The 19,559-nt window shown below is 40.3% G+C and overlaps 1 protein-coding gene across 1 annotated transcript in view; it reads right to left on the bottom strand.

Annotated features, from left to right (window-relative positions):
• Positions 1-19,559, bottom strand: part of LOC124612402 (CAAX prenyl protease 2) — a 102,143-nt gene that overhangs the window by 2,682 nt on the left and 79,902 nt on the right. Inside the window, exon 7 of the mRNA XM_047140586.1 lies at positions 5,231-5,407. Within this exon, the coding sequence (XP_046996542.1) occupies positions 5,231-5,407 (177 nt within the window). The remainder of the gene's footprint in view (positions 1-5,230; positions 5,408-19,559) is intronic.

The raw sequence follows: 19,559 nt of genomic DNA, 5'->3' as shown, positions 1-19,559 counted from the left end.
ATATTTTATCTACAAACTGACTTTATATCATTGACATTTTGCTGCTCACTAGACACTTCCTTCATGACTGACCATATGGTTTTAATTTTATCCTGTGAATTAGCTATTCTATTTGCATACCACATACTCTTTGCCTACCTAATAACACTTTTAAGAACATTGCAATACTATTTGTAATGGGTTACTGTAGTTTGATTGTGACTACTTATAACATTTTAATATGATTCTCACTTTGTTCTACATATATCCTTAACCCACTAGTCAGCCACCCAGGCTGCCTTTTACTGCTAGCACCCTGCTTAGAACATTCTATTTGAAAGCAACTTTCAAAGGGCATGAGAAACTTGTTGGGGAAAGCATTATATTTGTCATCTATGTTATCGGCACTATAAATATTCTGCCACTCTTGTTCCTCAAAGAGGTTTGAAAAACACTCTACTGCCATTGGATTAGCTTTTCTACATAGTTCGTAATCACATATAACATCTGTTTGAGTACAAAAACCTTTTAGTGTTAAAATTTGTGTATCATGGTCTGAAAGGCCAATCACCATTCTACTAACAGAATGCCCATCTAGTAATGAAGAATGAATAAAAATATTGTCTATGGCTGTGCTACTGCTCCCCTGCACCCTGGTTGGAAAAAAACACAGTCTGCATCAGACCATATGAATTTACGAGATCTTCCAACATTCTTTTTCTCGCACAATTACATACAAAATTAATACTGAGTCACCATATATAACTAATTTTTGGTACTTCTTATAAAGTGAACCAAGACCCCTCGCTAACTTGAGCAGAAAAGTCAGAGTTAGGGTACCTATAAACAACAACAATTAGTAGTTTCACTGAATTCAACTGCCCCTGCAGAACATCCAAATACCTGTTCAGTGCAGTGCCGTGATATGTCTAGGGGCTCAAATGGGATACCTTTGCCTTTCGCGGGCAAGTGCTCTACCATCTGAGCTACCGAAGCACGACTCACGCCCGGTACTCACAGCTTTACTTCTGCCAGTATCTCGTCTCCTACCTTCCAAACTTTACAGAAGCTCTCCTGCTGTGAGTACCGGGCGTGAGTCATGCTTCGGTAGCTCAGATGGTAGAGCACTTGCCCGCGAAAGGCAAAGGTCCCGAGTTCGAGTCTCGGTCGGGCACACAGTTTTAATCTGCCAGGAAGTTTCATATCAGCACACACTCTGCTGCAGAGTGAAAATCTCATTCTGGAAACATCCCCCAGGCTGTGGCTAAGCCATGTCTCCGCTATATCCTTTCTTTCAGGAGTGCTAGTTCTGCAAGGTTCGCAGGAGAGCTTCTGTAAAGTTTGGAAGGTAGGAGACGAGATACTGGCAGAAGTAAAGCTGTGAGTACCGGGCGTGAGTTGTGCTTCGGTAGCTCAGATGGTAGAGCACTTGCCCGCGAAAGGCAAAGGTCCCAAGTTCGAGTCTCGGTCGGGCACACAGTTTTAATCTGCCAGGAAGTTTCATATCAGCGCACACCCCACTGCAGAGTGAAAATCTCATTCTGGAAACATCCCCCAGGCTGTGGCTAAGCCATGTCTCCGCTATATCCTTTCTTTCAGGAGTGCTAGTTCTGCAAGGTTCGCAGGAGAGCTTCTGTAAAGTTTGGAAGGTAGGAGACGAGATACTGGCAGAAGTAAAGCTGTGAGTACCGGGCGTGAGTTGTGCTTCGGTAGCTCAGATGGTAGAGCACTTGCCCGCGAAAGGCAAAGGTCCTGAGTTCGAGTCTCGGTCGGGCACACAGTTTTAATCTGCCAGGAAGTTTCATATCAGCGCACACTCCGCTGCAGAGTGAAAATCTCATTCTGGAAACATCCCCCAGGCCCCAGGCTGTGGCTAAGCCATGTCTCCGCTATATCCTTTCTTTCAGGAGTGCTAGTTCGCAGGAGAGCTTCTGTAAAGTTTGGAAGGTAGGAGACTAGATACTGGCAGAAGTAAAGCTGTGAGTACCGGGCGTGAGTCGTGCTTCGGTAGCTCAGATGGTAGAGCACTTGCCCGCGAAAGGCAAAGGTCCCGAGTTCGAGTCTCGGTCGGGCACACAGTATTAATCTGCCAGGAAGTTTCATATCAGCGCACACTCCGCTGCAGAGTGAAAATCTCATTCTGGTAATCTATATCCTGGTAAAGGAAGCCTCTGAACTGTCAAATTATTTAAGTGGTGCTTCAATATTCCAGTAATGTCAGAGTCAACATCTAGAAGCAGTCCACTAACTTTATCTCTAATACCTTTTATAGTGCAATGATGTATTCTAATTCCTTCACTATTTGGATACCTGGCCTCCTCTGAAGGTGATTCTTTTGTTAGAGGGACTTCCTTTAAGCAGGGATACCTATCGGTTGATTTCAATCTAAAAAAGGTGCATCTCTAACACCGACTACTACAGGAATTTTTCCATGAGTGATCCCACCACCACCCATTACACTGTCACCTATACGCTTTGCCAGCCTCCCCTCTCCATACCTATTGAGGTGCAGGCCATGCCTAGTGAAACCATATCTATTGACAGACTCAACTGGCACCACTACAATGTGAGCCATGCACTCCGCCATCAGTGTCTTCTCCAGCCCATGTTAACACGTCTAACAGCAGTATTAAGATGAGGACAATCATGATGCTGAAACAGTTGCACAAAGTACACATTAGTGCCACCAGTTTGAGTAGCTATCTTTGCCAGGTCACCACCTACATCATACTACCTGTCCCTATCAAGACTATTCCCAGCGTCACCCACAATCAGTACCTCATCGTGTTTTGTAAAATTCCTACATAACTCCACTATGTTAACAGTCACCAGAACCAACTCTGCACTAGGCTTCACAATGCTGGTGACCTGTTACTCACTCCCCAACATGCTGGCCCACACTTCTGCCATGTGAAATACCTGACAGCAGTACCTCCTTCCTTCTGTTAGAATTTGCAACTGCCTTAGACTTGCTAACTATTGAGGACTGCTGCATATTTTTCACACCTACAACTACAATAGGGTCCTCTTCACTCAACGCTGAGAGTTGGTCAAATTTGTTGGTTATACGCAAAGTAAAACTGTCTGATTATCTCCTCCTCCTAGCTGCCTTCTTACCAACTGCCAGTTCCCATTCCCTGTCACCCTTCACCCTCCTGAACCTATCTAGTTTCTCCTTTGTGTCTTGCAACTGCACCTAAAGGGCACAGATCTTATGCTCCTGCTCCTCTGTCAACTTATTTCTGCTACAAATTCTGCATTCCCAGGAGAGGACTCCACTAGAATGCCCTCTGGCTTCCCCACCTCATTCCTCCCAATGAAAATACTTTGAACAAATCTCAGACAGTAACCCACTACTCACAAACCTACAACAAAGCCTACACTTCTCACTCATCATAAGATTTTAACATTCACTGAAGAAATAAAGCATCTACGTTAACTTAGTCCAATTACAACAGTAGAACTATTAAAGAACTAACAATAGTGATCTCAAATTTCACTCTCTACTAAGAAAGCAACAACTTTTGTCAATACTACTAAACCACAACTAATACCAATACCACAAGAACTTCATACAATTTCTTATCCACAACCAAAAATTCAAGCAACCACTGGAACACTCAATGAAACTAAACACAGTGAACAAAAGTTTTACTTAAATATTTCACTACAAACAGTAAGAAATGTCCGCTGAAAAGTACTGAACTAAATTTAATAAATGACTTCAATGCACAAACAACTCTAAAAAACACAGAGGGCAAAAGTTTCCAAAATTTATTAAACTGTTATTTCGACAGAAACAGCACGAGGCACTATTGAAAACTACTAAATTTAATAACTGAATAACAGTGCACTAACAATTTTGTCAGGACTTAGCTTTAGAACTGCTGCAGCTGTAACTGCATGCCATGAAATGTAAACAACTGCTGAGACCTCCATGAACGATGTAAGCACACAAATGAATAACAGGCACTCAAATCACTAACACAAAAAGAAAGATTGAGATAAATGAAAATCCACTAATATGTTACTTTAACAGCACATATTAACATCAATAATCTTTAAAATAAGTATCTGAAGTCTAAAACTGTGGAACTGTGACAGTTTAGTTTTGAATTGTCTAAAAAGGCAGATATTTGTCCCACTGGCACTAGTAGGACAGCTTGTAAATTGTAAATCAGTAGTTATATCTTCTTATTTTGAGTTAACTCCCCTTCCCATGTTTTCCTCTGTGATACTAATTCTTTTTCTTCCTGTGTCTTTGTAATGCATATTGTAGCTTTACCTTCTCTTCACCTGTAGCATTTTTGTAAGCTTCACATTGATTGCACAGATCTTTTTTTGGCACAGAAACTCCAATATTAAATTCGGTATTGTATATATGTGTGCAGATCTCATAATTCACCGTTGGCATGTTAGCGGAAGATCACTCTGAAGAGTAATTTTTGTGCACTTCTGCAATGAATAAGACACCACCAGTGAATTTTCTTGTGTCACTCCTTAGATAATGACGCCCAGTATGGGGAATTAAGTTCACGTGATACCTGACTGACTTCAGGATTCCTGGATCAACTTACAATGTTTTCCATCTTGCCCTCTTTTGTCAAATAGGTGCCCTCATTTTGGCTTTGATAACAGTACAGATTCTCCATTCGGTTATTCCCTACATGTTCATTAGAAATGTTTTGAACACATGAATCTTCTGCTAATCTTTCATCAAGTAGAAAATGCTACTAGACTGTCTAGATTCTCAGACAGTAATGCAGTGATATTTGAGAATGAGCATTTCAATGCATGAATCAAGAGAATCTCATTGTCTCTGCAATGATACTGGTGCCCAGTAATTCATGAATAGCTGATGCCTGTAGTTTTATGATGGTTTCTTTGTACAAGGGAGGATACATTTTTTAGCACACACAGCACCCATTCTTCAAGTCTTATTAAATTTACCCACTCATGATATATAGCTTTTACCATTGTTTCTCAACAATTTTGCTTTTCCTCTGCCCCAACTGGTAACATTCCACATTTTTAAAAAGTTTTTTTAATAGTAGATTTTTCTTTATGGGTGAGTGTCCTTTCACTTGAAATTGTCAATTCATTGCTGCTTAATGGTTGATAAATGTCACTTAAACAGGAAAAATCTTAACATTGCACTTGCTCTTTCAACCACATACACATTTGAGACCGATATTTGTGTGACATTGAACTTACATTTTGACGTTGGTGCCTATGGCTCCACCTTGCTTACCTGTTTTTTTTATAATTTCACTGTGTGGGCTTGATGGCTGTTCCTCTATACTGTTGACTTGCATTTGTGTTTCACTTACAATGGGGTGCTTTAACTCCCTTGTTCTATTGTTATCTTTCATTAACCCTTCAAGGGCAAAGTGTGTAATCTTCTTTACTTTCTTGCTCATTTTTGTCCCTGTAAAACAGAAGTGAACCTGAATTATGAGGTCTGTTCAAAAAATTCTGGAACACTTCTAATTTCGCATCAATGGTGTGTCAGAGTGAAATGCAGTTGGTATCCCTGCACACACCTGTGTTTAATGTGTAACCACCAGAAGTTTCACCCGAAGTTTCATTGTTGTGTGTCGGTTAGTTATTGTTCAGTGCTATATTGAGTGAAAAATGGTGTCAACACAGTTTGTGAATTTCGAGATGGTGGAATTAGAGGAGCAATGCGTCTGCATTAAATTTAGGATGAAACTCAAAAAACCTTTAGAGAGACACACCAAATGATGCAGGGAACGTACGGTGATTAGTGGTTAAGCCATACTCGGTGTTACAAATGGTTCACATGGTTTAAAAATGGCCCAACAGCAGTTAAAGATATTCTTGTTCAGGATGCGCATCAACATCTACCATCAATGCTCATGTCAGGAATGTCAATGAAATTGTGCTTGCCAATCAAAGACTGACTGTCTGAGAGATTGCAGGAGAATGCAACACTTCAGTTGGATCATGTCCTGAAATCCTGACACAGCATCTTGGAATGTATCATGTTACCGCCAAGTTTGTTCCATAACTCATGTTTCAAGACCAGAAAGACCTGTGCCTCACAATCTGTGAAGAGCTTTTGCATTATACAAATGTGAAATAGATGTTAAATATGAGAATCATTACTGGTGATTTGATGGGGTGTATGGTTATGATGTTGAAACCAAGGTCCACTTTTCACAATGGGTTGGGAAAGGTTCTCCAAGACCAAAAAAAGCTCGTCAGTTCAGGGCAAATGTCAAAGCCAAGCTGATAGTCTTCTTTGACTTGGAAGGATTATTTCATTATGAATTCATGATGCCACAAGGACAAACTGTTAATCAATGGTACTATTGGGACATTAGAAAATGTAAGAAGGGAATGGCCTGAAATGTGGCATACAATTTGTGGCTCGTGCATTGTGATAACACACCCACACATTCATCCCTGTTCGTGTGTGACTATTGCACAAAAAAAGAAATCACTGTGCTGCCTTATCCCCTGTGTGCTCCACACCTGGCCCCTGCGGACTTTTTTTTATTCCCCGAGTTGAAAATCTCATTAAAGGGGTGAACATTGCAATGATAGATGAGATAAAGGAAAATTCGCAGGCGGTGATCCAGCAAGAGGCATACCCAGATTGTTTCCGGAAGTGCAAATGGCATTGGGAGCAGTCTTATCAACTGTGGAGAGTATTTTGAAGGAGACCATGCACAATAACTAAAAGGTAAGTGTAGAAAAATTTTGTGGATACAGTTCTCGAGTTTTTTAAACAGACCTTGTAAGTGTTGTATAGCTATTTTGCTCATATCAACAACAATGCTAAGAACGGTTATAACACAAAAGTTATTTACACATTGAGGAAAGAATGACACTAAGAACAATTATGATTCAAAAGTTACTCAAACATCAGGAAAACAGTGGTAATATACACTTAGGTCATTATCACAGCTACATATTCAGCAGTTGTGTCATTGTTTCACTGTACAAGCTACTTCATTAACCAAACTGGAAAACACAACTGGCAGATATGATGATACTCTTCCCAACCTAAGTCACAACAATCAATATTTCTTCAAAGAAGCAACAACCCTCTAGTGGCACTATGTATAACAACTGTTTAGATGATGTTTCACTGTATTTGCTACCTATTTATGAGATGATTTGTTGAATTCTGCAATTGTGTCATTGTTCTTCCAGAACGGCATTGTGTGACGTCTGATAAGCACGGAAGGATATGATATGGCCCAATGTAGCACTCTAAATAGTTTTCTAATAGCCTCCTTTTTGCACAGGTGTGAAAATTCAAACCGAGCCTCCCTGGCTGCACATCACTGGTCAGTGCTTGGCATTGTAGTACTATGAATCCTTTTGGGCATCTAGGTCACTATGCATTCATGCCAGCTATCTTGCTTCTTTGGTCCTGGTGATGAGATGTATATATAATCATCCTGAGTATCATCTGGTTGAAATGGGAACAGTGTATCCATTGTTGTTCGGTCTTGTGACCATGGAGTAGAGAGAATGCTATGAAGGTTGTGGTGTCTTGTTTAGATGTGTTGCTTGAATGTCACAGTGGAAAACACTGTATCCCAATACCTCTGTTCATCTTCACGTACATTAAGAGGAATCTCCCAGTGACTCATTGAAATGTTCTTTGAGGCTATTCATTTGTGGTGATTCTGCAATGTGAGATCACCTCTGATACTAGACTCAACTGGAATACTTTTTCACAATCAGAGATCATCACACAGGGTGCTCTGTGCTCCAAAATGATGTCTTCCAGAAGGAACTGCAATTTTCAGAGCTTCAGAAGTTGGTCAGCTTCAGTGTCAGCATAGCAGTTGAGGTAATTACTGCAGCCTGTTTCCATCAATTCCCATTTGTCTACTTTGGGAACCTCCCCAAGAGGTCAATTCCTGTTCTGTGGAATTGTGCTACTGCAGACAGGATTGGTACCATACCAGGTAATTGCAACATGTGCTTCCATTGTTGATTCACGTTGTGTCTAATGGCCCAGTAGAGACATGGTCAGTGACACCTACATTTGGTCTATCTAAAGTCTTTACTGATAAAAGATGTTGGAGCATCGTGGAAATATTTAAAGATGACTTGGTGCAGATGAGCTAGGATGACAAGCAACCATTTCCATCCCATCGGATCACAGTTTGCTCTTACACAATGCTTTGCTAATTAACTGGAATTCTCCTTTGGTCAGTTACTCCATCTTTTATAATTTTCAGCAGTTTCAGATCTTCACTCTGTTCAACAGAAATGTCATTTAATGCAGCAATGACTCATATTTCATCCACACTGCTGTGTTCTGCCAAAGGATTCCTTGACACGTTATCAGTGTCCTTGTGTTTATGTCTGCTATTGTATGCAACTGTGGTATTGTATTCTCAAAGCCTCAGTGCTCATCTCGCTAGTGTGACAGATCCTTTACACTAGTCAGCCACCATAGAGAATGGTGGCCCATCACAACAGAGAACAGTTTGCCAAATAAATAAGACTGGAACTTGTTGATGGCCCAAACAACTGGAAAGCACTTTTTCTTGGTTGTAGAGTAGTCATCTTGGACTTGGAGAGTACTGTGGAAGCACTTTTCCAGCACTTTCCTGAAGAACTGGTCCTGTTCCAAAACCTTTGCATAAGTGTGTCTCGGTGTTCTTGCCATGCATTGCTAGACGGTAGATGATGTTAGCGCATCATTAAGGTCAAGGGCAGATATTTTTTTCACCTTGTTCCAGCAAAATGTGGCGTCCCAGAACAGTTCTTGTAAGGGTTATGCCTTGATACAGAAATCCCATATGAATCGCCCTTAGTACAAGCATCTTCTGAGAAAACTTCTTGAATCACAACTCTGCTGATGATTCAGAAAATTGGTGACTGCTATTATTTTCTCTGGATCATGACAGAGATTCCAATACCATTCACTAGGTACCCCTAGAGTCGTCTTTCTTGGGCAGTGAAGAGAAATTTTTTTGGATTCAGGTGGAGACCTGCAGTCAGGTTGCTTAGATGGTTGTCAGGTGGTTTATATGGCCTTCAAATGTTTAAGAAAAATGAAAGGGCAGTCTTGATTATATTTATACATGTTTAGTTAAGAAATGTTGACCAAATATAGACTTTAAGGGATGTCTAAACAAGAATTGTAACTTAAATGTAAAGGTAACAACAGTAATTAATTGAAGATATATCCAAGGATGGCAAGTGGAGATGGAGCAGGAACCATATCTGTGACACATGGATATCAACTGCTGGTTAGCATAAGGGAGCTATGGGTTAAATAGTGGAGACTCTACCCAAGTCTCTTGCTTGACATCAATAATAGGCAATGAGAGTTAGTTAATTACATGTTCATTGGATCATTTGCATGATAAATTTTATGATGTGGTGGTACGAGTCATTTTACATTCACATTGCAAATTAATTTGTAAATATGGGTAAATGGTGTGTGTGTGTGTGTGTGTGTGTGTGTGTGTGTGTGTGTGTGTGCATGCGTGTGTGTGTCTATACATACACCTTTATAGTGTATGTCATTTCAAGCCAGTTTTTAGTGTTGTAAGTTGTGGTAATTATGGCAATAAATAATCACTTGCACTCCCGTCACTTACTATGAATACTTTTGTTCTTGCAGTACATAGACAATTTGTGTGGCATAGAGTGCTTACTATAGAGAACTGATCTAGCAAAGATATTGTTGTTCTTGCTGCAGTATGTCAGCAATATTATTGGGGGGGGGGATGTAGTGTCAGTGGTTTTATGTCCCCACAGTGCTTACTATGCATTATGTTTGGATATGTTCAACCATTTTAAGCTAATTCCTATCCCATTTGACTTATTCCAACATTCTGAGTTGGCAGTTTTGGGCTTCCATGGTGTTTGGCTCATCAGCACCTTTCACATCAGTGCAGTCACGTCGCAGCTCATATTGCTATTTCAGTATTTTCTGGTGACTCATCATGTATGGCTTACATCTTTTACAGATGATGGCATTCAACTGATGCACCATGGGCTGTCCATATCTTCTGTTCCATGCCAGTGAAATGCAGCACTTAGTTGTTGGCACCTCTTGGGTGTCTGCAGATAGAATGTATCAATGTTCTAAACACCACTGCCTTGGTTATTGATGGCATATCCTCATTTATCTTTGCTGGTCTTATGTCTTGCGTAATAACATCAAGTCCCCATAAAGTGCAACTACTATTTGTAGAACCTGTTTTCATTGGTTCACTGTTACAATGTTAATTATAGCATTTTAGGTAAACTACTTTATACAACAGTAAATTATATTATCATTACATACGAATTATATTGTTTATACTCGTATTTTATATAATAATCACATAGATCCAGAACTTTCATCACGCTTCTCTGTATAAAATTCTTCAAATGTATTTGAAAAATGACACAGTCCTGCAGATAGCAAAGTCATGTCATACATTTAAGTAAAGGGTGGCCAAGAATTTGGTTCATGAACCATGGCCTGCCATGGTGTCTGACCTGGTTGCGCACCACAATGCCGAGCTGTCTGAGGGAAGAGGGAGAAACTGCAAAATGTGCCGTATTTAAATGGCAATGCAGCCGGACTGCATATGACTTGATTTCATATTTCTCAACTACATAGATCACAAATGAAACAAATTTCAGTAATACTTATTTTTGGTGCACTATTTTTTATCTGGCACAAACTCTTGACACATAAACACATAAACAGACATGGACAATTTTACAGTTTTTCACACTCAAGTTGCCCTATAATTGTGACTTATTTAGTTTCAGAATCTCTACACACACACACACACACACACACACACACACACACACACACACTCACTCACTCACTCACACACACTCACATTGATTGAAATATTGTAGCACTTTTTGAACCTCATTATGTGGACATGGAAACTCTACCTGTGGAAAACAATGTAGATGTCCTGGACAGTTTTAGTGTTAGAGGATTTGTCTTTAAAATGGGAATTACATTGCAGTTCAGTCATTTCCATCTGCAAGTGGACAGGTGTGTTCTAATTGAAATCTGAAATAAGAAATGGTCTCAAAAACGGATGTGAGACTGACATTGTCTTCAAAACATTTAGAAAACTATCCTTGTAATTCTGTCAAGACCACAATGAAATCTTGAACTCTCACTTTTTCTTTAAGGCTAGTGAGTTTATGGAACTGCACCAGAGAGTTCAGGGAACTGGGCTATGGTTTTTTTTTCAGAATTTCTCTCTTAATCAATACAATCTCTCTCACCTTGCAGTTAAGTCCACTTAAAATGCAAGGTCTGCAATCCATTCCGAATGTTCTAATTTTCATCCTGCACTCCTCTTTTCTTCATAAATTCAACAATAGTGAACTTTAAATTGAAAATTCATCCCAGTCATACCTCTCGACCTAACCAACATAACTTGCAGCAATGTATGAACACTCCATACTCTTCTTTCAGATCCAACAAAAACTGTTGCAACTGACAGTGGAATAATGTATGCAGTTTCAGAAATTTTACTGTTCATACTACCAATTCCTTTACATGCTCCACGCCTGCAAATTTAACACAAAGTGCTTGTTGGTGTACAGAACAATGAATCCCGTCTATCAATCACTGTAATTCTTGCTCTTTCACTGTCAACCAAATCTTTAAAATCTTTCTGCATGGTCATGTAATGTTATTTAACAGCAAATTTGCGGAACCTTTTGATTATGCGACTGCATAATAGCTACTGAAAATTCTCATCCCTCTCTTCTGTCATTCCCATTCATTTATAAAGTCATGTGACAATAAATTGGGAGACTGCCTCTTTTTGTTCAAAAAGCCACTTGAGCTGTTATCATCTTTTATACCACGAGCAAATAGTGATGAGTAAACAGTGCTGACACATGATTCAGCCAAACAGAACGGAGTCATGCCGAATGAAAAATGCCACACTACAACAGTAAATGAAATGTTGTGCTCCTTCTGAGAAGGACCGAGCAGTGCCAAGAAAAGCTGAGCTGTGGCCACACATCGGGCTCGTGTGTGGCCTGGCACACTGTGGCCAGCCCTGATTTAAGGTGGAGAAGCAGGTTGTCCATCATACATTTGAAGATGGCTGGAGCATTACACAGTCCAAATGGCATAACTTTAAACTCATAGAGGGTGTCAGCAGTTTGAAGATAGTCTTTTTCTGATCAGCCTTGTCAATGTCATTTATCCAATAGCCTGTCTCCATGCTTATGTTGGGAAATACTTTACACCTTCCGAGCAGCTGTTCAGCTGGCTAATTGGCTGATGATTTCCAGTATTTTACCAAGGGCTGCTTGGTTTCTTTTTTCTCCTCTTCTGACTTGAAAGCATATGAAACTTGACGAGAAATTGGCTATCACCTGGCAACATTGTTCCTTAGTCAGGCAATATCCTTATTGGCAGTCTGATAGTAGCTACCACCTCTGCATCAATTGTAGAGGAAGCAGAGCTTGATTCTTTGTCACTGTCCTACATAAGTACCTTTAGGGATGAGTTGTGGCTGCTTGTGACAATTAGTGATTCAAATTTCTCTAGACTACCTACAATGCTTATGATGGGTAACAGCTTGTAGATTTTTTTTTTTTTTTTTTTTTTTTTTTTTTTTGTGAGTTTGATTAGACTTTTGCCATAACAAAAGCTTCACAGGTCTAACTGAACATATGACTGACGAATGGAATTTGTCTCCTTTGTGGAGGTGGGTTAGCAAGTTTTCAATGGCAAACACCCACCTTGAGCAATGTTTGTTATGTGTGCTTGTAAGAATAGCTTCATCAGTCTGGAATTCTGATCTTCTGGACTGCTTATGATGCCTGCAAGAAGTCCCATCTGAGAATAAATTATGACTACATGCTGTTAAAACAGAAAAATTGAAGGGCTGTAATCTATCATTGGTAGTTATTCTTGCAATACTTGTTCTTGTCGGCTGGACATATTTCCCATTTAGACCTTCAACACAATCGCTTTTGTGTCTTTTGCTGATGATGATAAGCATTTGATATTACAGAAAAGGAAGATGATGATGATGACGATGATGATTTGTGGGTGAGGGCACTAAACAGCAAGGTCATCAGCACCCTTGCATGAATGATACACAGATGAGCATGGCGAAAATTTATTAAAAATAATCATTAATTGGAAAATCAAGTTTCATTCACACGCAATTGCAAAGACAACTCTGAGAAGGCGAGCTTCAATAAGAGTAAGATGAAACACAGCAGAATAACTCCATAAAACCAAGGATAAAATACCAGTATCAATATGGTTTGAAAGGGAACAGGTGACTGCAGCTGGATGGCTGCTTAGAAATAATGGGTGACCACGCTATTCTGTGACACATTAAAATCTCCCACCCAGTACCCTGGGAAAAATACCTGACATCACACAAAGTTAACATAAATCACACTTGCCTCATTATCAGTTAAGTAGAGGGCAGGTCCTGTAGGAATCGCAGATCAAGCCTCAGGTTGTCGTATAAAACACTCTAAATTAAAATATGTCATATTTACAGCTGTGTCCCACATCTGTGTCTGTGAAGGCCTTGGTGAGACCCTCCAGCAAACTGAGCAATGGAGTTTTTGTCACTATTGACACACTGTCCCCAGGTGGCCATGCTATATGGGAGGGATTTTTTGCTGTGAAAGGGATGACAGCTGTCAAAATGTTGGTACTGTTGGTGGGTTTAATGTGGACAGAGGTGCAGATGAAGCCATCAGTGAGGAGGAGGTCAACATCTAAGAAGGTGACATGCTGGGTTGAGGAGGACCTTGTGAAGCAAATGGGAGGGGTGTTGAAACTGTGAAGGAATGGAGATAGGGTGTCTTGGCCCTGAGTCCAGATCATGAAGATATCACCAACGAACCTGAACCAGTGTTTGGTGTTTTGGGAGGCTAGGAAGGTCTCCTCTAGAAAGCCCATAAAAAAGTTGGCATAGGAGGGTGCTATGTGGGTGCCCATGGCTATGCCACAGATTTGTTTAGATACCTTCCCTTCAAAGGAGAAGTAGTTGCGGGTTAGGATAAAGTTAGTAAGGTGTATGATGAATGTGGTAGTGGGTTTGAAGTCTGAAGGACATAAGGAAACGTGGTGTTCAATAGCAGTGTGACCATGGGCATGAGGGATGTCAGTGTATAGAGAGGTGATATCAATGGTGACAAGTACAGTACAGGAATGGGGATGGTGAGGAGCTGGTGAAGGAAGTCATTGGTGTCTCTGACGTGGGAGGCTAGATTACGGGCAGTTGGTTGGAAGTGTTGGTCAATGAGGGCCGAAATTCTTTCAGTGGGGACATAAAAATTTATTGCCAAATACTAAGAAAAAACATTGAATTACTTGGCTTAAATATAACGTATGGAAGCTGAACCTTCAGTTGTGATAATATTACGCCTAAATCAATGTAAATATTCTTGTATGATTTAAAAACATGTATTGTAAATCACAATGACTTGTCCAATATCATACTGTATACCTTGTACAACAAATGATCAAAAGGACCAATAAAAATGTAATAACCAGTCACAATGGGGTGTCCAGGATTGTTGGGTCTGTGGATCTTGGGGAGCCTGCAGAAAGTTGTTGTGAGGGATATCATAGGGGTAATAAGGGAGTTATCCTTACAGCACATTCTCCACTGCTGTAATTATTCCAGCCTCAACCTATGGTACCACACTGTCCCCACACCCTCCACCAAACAGTTTCCACTGCCTCTGTCCTGTCTCCTCCACATTCTCATCTCCCACTCTGTTTATTTGCATCCCTTTGCCAATGCATCCAACTGTCTTTCCCTGCTCCTCTCCTTTTTTCCCCACCTCCCTGCTCCACTACTTCCTGACGCTGTGCCTGTTGGCAGTATAGCCTCTGCACATCCATGACAGTGTTCATCTCTCTCCCCAGCCATTCCCTACTATATTTCCCCTTCCCCACCCCCTCCAGATTACCGCTTGCATCCCACATGATGTTGCATTCTGGCCCGAGACACCAGAGTTGACGTTCATGTGTGCGTGAGGTGTGCTTGCTTCTGTGTGTGTGTGTGTGTGTGTGTGTGTGTGTGTGTGTGTGTGTGTGTGTGTGTCCTTTACTGATGAAGGCCGTGATTGAAACCTTCATGTGAGTAACTTTTAATTGTGCCTGTCTGCAAATGACGTGTCTTCCTTGCGGTAAGTAGCTATCTGTCTTTTCCTACATTGTTAAAACCAAATCCAATGGTCACAGCATACATCATGTTCCTCCTAGCTGTTTGTAAATTTTATGGAAAAATTATGAAACTTATTTTACCTACACTTCTAAAGGTTAACAAAATAATTGGCTCACATGGAGTGAATCAGGATTTTTTATTTCTTTTAATGTTAACTGTTACAAGTGGCAGTAAGTGAGTACAACAATGTCAATAATTTTTACTTATATTTTATTCCTACACAAATTTTAAATTTTATTAGAGACCATATTTGCTTTACTATGAAGATATGCATTACTTAGTTTATTTAGGGGGTGCCACACAGCCAACCGATGCATTCTCTTCTATGCCTACCTTCATTTCACAGTAGTATAATGATTGGTCAACAAGTGCAGATGTAGTAGAGAATGTATAACAACTCCCAAATACTGGTATGTAGTTTGATGTACAAACAATACAGGTTATGTCACGAGTTGTAACTTTTGTACACTATGCTCTATGTAATTTTTGTGTTTTTAACACTGATAATGACCATTTAGTGAAGATGTTGAGTCGCAGATAGGTATAACAACAAGACTGTCAAGAAAGTAAGATTTCAGCCAAAAAAGGCCTTCTTAATTATTATACAAAACACACGCACACACACGTTCATTCTGTGATCAAAAGTATTCAGACACCCCCAGAAACATACTTTTTTTTTTTTTAGGTGCACTGTGCTGCCACCTACTGCCAGGTGCTCCATATCAGTGGACCTCAATAGTCATGAAATATCATGAGAGAGCAGATTGGAGCGCTCTGCAGAACTCACGGACTTCGAACTTGGTCAAGCGGTTGGGTGTCACTTCTGTCGTATGTCTGTACACAAGATTTCCACACTCCTAAACATCCCTAGGTCCACTGTTTCCAATGTGATAATGAAGTGGAAACGTGAAGGGACAAGTACAGTAAAAAAGCATACTGGCTGACCTCGTCTGTTGACTGACAGAGACCGCTGTCAGTTGAATAGCATTTTAATGTGTAATAGGTAGACATCTATCCCGACCACCGCACGGGAATTCCAAATTGCATCAAGATCCACTGCAAGTACTATGATAGTTAGGCAGGAGATGAGAAAACTCGGATTTCATGTTCGAGCGGCTGTTCATAAGCCACACATCATGCTGGTAAATGCCAAACGATGCCTTGCTTGGTGTAAGGGGCGTGAACATTGGACAATTGAACAGTGAAAATACATTGAGTGGAGTGACAAATACCAGTACACAACATGGCGATCCAATGGCAGGGTGTATGTATGGCAAAAGCCCGGTGAACACCATCTGCCAGTGTGTGTAGTGCCAACAGTAAAATTTGGAGGCGGTGGTGTTATGAGGTGGTTGTGTTTTTCATGGAGGGGGCTTGCACCCCTTGTTGTTTTGCGTGGCACTATCACAGCACAGTCCTACATTGATGTTTTAAGCACCTTCTTGCTTCCCACTGTTGAAGAGCAATTCAGGGATGGCGATTCCATCTTTCAACACAGTCGAGCTCCTATTCATAATGCACGGCCTGAGGTAGAGTGGTTACACGACAGAAACATCCTTGTAATGGACTGGCCTGCACAGAGTCCTGACCTGAATCCTATAGAACACCTTTGGGATGTTTCTGAATGCTGACTTTGTGCCAGGACTCACCGACCGACAACTATACCTCTCCGCAGTGCAGCACTCCATGAAGAATGGGCTGCCATCCCCGAAGAAACCTCCCAGCACCTGATTGAACATATGCCTGTGAGAGTGGAAGCTGTCATCAAGGCTAAGAGTGGGCCAACACCATGCTGAATTCCAGCATTACCGATGGAGAGCACCACGAACTTGTAAGTCATTTTCAGCCAGGTGTCTGGATACTTGTGATCACATAGTGTATGTGTGGAGTTGTGTTTGCATGAGTGTGAATGGTGAGTAAATCTGATGAAGGCCTTGACAGTCTTTTTGTTGGGTTATCTGCAACTCAGCATCTCTGTTATATGATGAGTAGTAACTACCCTTTTCACAATATTATCACTATCCCATCCTGGATTTTCCATTATTAGCATTGATAAAGGCTAGTCAATAGCTGAACTCAGGAGCTGCTCTAATAAAACTAGAACAGAAATGTGACTCGTTTCTGCTCTTTGCCGTTTTGAAAGTTATATCACAGTCTGAGAGTGCATTCCACTTTCCTGATGGAAGGTAATTTGATATTTGGATTTACCATGTGGAATAGGGCCAAAGCATTTTGTATATTTGACCATGTGATTTCCCCATGACTTTAGGTGCTCTTCTTCCATTTTTATTCTATTAAGTGGACTTGGTGTTGACTGTTGCTGAATGTTTTCTTCAGTCTGGCCTGGGATTTGTTACAGCTATTGAGCTTCTCTTCATTTTTCTTGAGCCCCTGTTGGGCTTTCCCATCAAAGTAAAAGTACACATCTGACAAACACATCATGTCACACCACCTGTTGTATTTGGTGATTTAGTCAAATTCCTTCTGCCATTTTGTGTGGCTCCAAAAACACTGATGGATGCCTCAGAACACTGGTCTGTTAACGAAGTAATGCACTGAGAACTGAACTGAACTCTTGGATGGATAGTACAGTTGTTTCTACTAGCATCCAATATTCCAGAATGCTCGTATTTATACAAAGATAAAATACGCCAGAAAGTACAAATCTTGCAAATTTCAAGAATATTGCCAAAATGATAAATGCTAAATAAGAAATAATTGATAGTTGTCTGGTTTGAACTGGTGACCCCACAGCACGTCAATCAATGATGCAAACCACTATGCCATGCTGCATGCACCATAGTTTGTGGCAATAGAAATGAGTTACTGTCATCTGTTATAAGCCACTGTGTCACATAATTGAATAGAATGTCCAGACAATTAATATGATTTATTAATTGCATAATGAAATAGTGTGCCCTACTGTATGAGAATGTATTGTGGAACTCTGCTTAGTGTTGGAGAGAAAGAGGGAACGAATGAATGACAAAGTGCATTGTATGATGGCAATGGGAATGATTTTTGTATGCACATGTCTTATGCACTAACATTTTGTGAAAATCTTTGGTAAATATTTTTTTACGGTTTTTACAAGTGAAGACAGTAATCTTATCCTCAACTTACTAGACGTATCAGTTTTTATACAGAGTCAAATTTTTTCCACAGTCCATTTGGCTATCCCCCTATAGATTTGGTATGGTTTACTGTCTAAATAATCTTAGGAAACAGTAACCTGTTTACAAGAATGAGGTCAGGCAACAATTCACCTGTAGATCTACAGTTGACAAAACAAAACTGTTCATATCTTGATACGCTCGGGTGCCTTCAGTTGTTTTGCACTGAACATGTATATTTATATTTGTGAAATGCTGAGATGTTTCTGCCCCATATATACAAATAAGAACATAGCTGAATATTAAGTTGTAGCCGCATGACAGCGTTTCAGGATCTGGATTTTTCCCGGAAGTAATTATGGTTCATGTCCCCTCAACACCATTTTTTCCCCTTCATTGTTTTGTTTGTTGGTGTGTTGCAAGCATAAAATTAGAATAGCCAAGGTACGCCTAACATGATAACATACTGTGCCATAGGTGAGTGTATGACAGTCATTTACTACCACATGTCCCAGCACATGGCAGGCCACAAGAGATAATATCCTAGTACTCATTGATTATGGTAGTTTCAGTGTGCTGTCCCAATGAACTGATCCAGCTCCAGCAGGACCACTCACCACTTCACAAATCGAATTGTTCAGCAATGGTTTTTGCAACAGGCAGACATCTACCTGATCAATTGGCACGTTCGATTGCTGGACTTGAATCCCTTTGAAAATTTGTGGGCCAAAATGAACCGCCACATGAACTTACACTGGCCAACATCGGCCCCCAGACCTCGTGTTGGATACATGGGAGAATATTGCAGCTGATGAGGGATATTTCCATAGGCTGACCACCTTCATGCCTTGTCAGGTAAGGAAGTTAATTGATGCCAATGGTGCTTGGAGTACATACTTGGCTCATCCCTGACGTGATACTTTACCTTCCTCATCTTACATTACTCCATTTTATATTACAACATTTGATACAAGTGTGTGTTTGTTAATTGGAAATCCATGTGAGAATCACCGTATTTTACATTTTATTTAATTCCTGCTACTTAATGCATGTAAATTTGAAAAAAAAAAGCTCAAACAAGATAGTTTGATTAGAAATAGAAATGAGGTCCCTGTATAAAGCAGCCAGAGAAAACACTTAATATCGAGTAATATAACAATAAGTAAACCTTAAAATAAATTTTTCTTCCTTACTGCCTCTCTGCGTTTACTGTGCCAAAGAAGTGCAGCCAGGGCATATAAAAACTATTTTGCAAGTTACCATTCTATGGGCACCCAAA

Source organism: Schistocerca americana, chromosome 4 (genome assembly GCF_021461395.2).
Source record: "Schistocerca americana isolate TAMUIC-IGC-003095 chromosome 4, iqSchAmer2.1, whole genome shotgun sequence".
Lineage (NCBI taxonomy): Eukaryota > Metazoa > Arthropoda > Insecta > Orthoptera > Acrididae > Schistocerca > Schistocerca americana.
The sequence above is the reverse complement of the archived record's forward strand: the minus strand, read 5'-3'. Positions and strand labels throughout refer to the sequence as shown.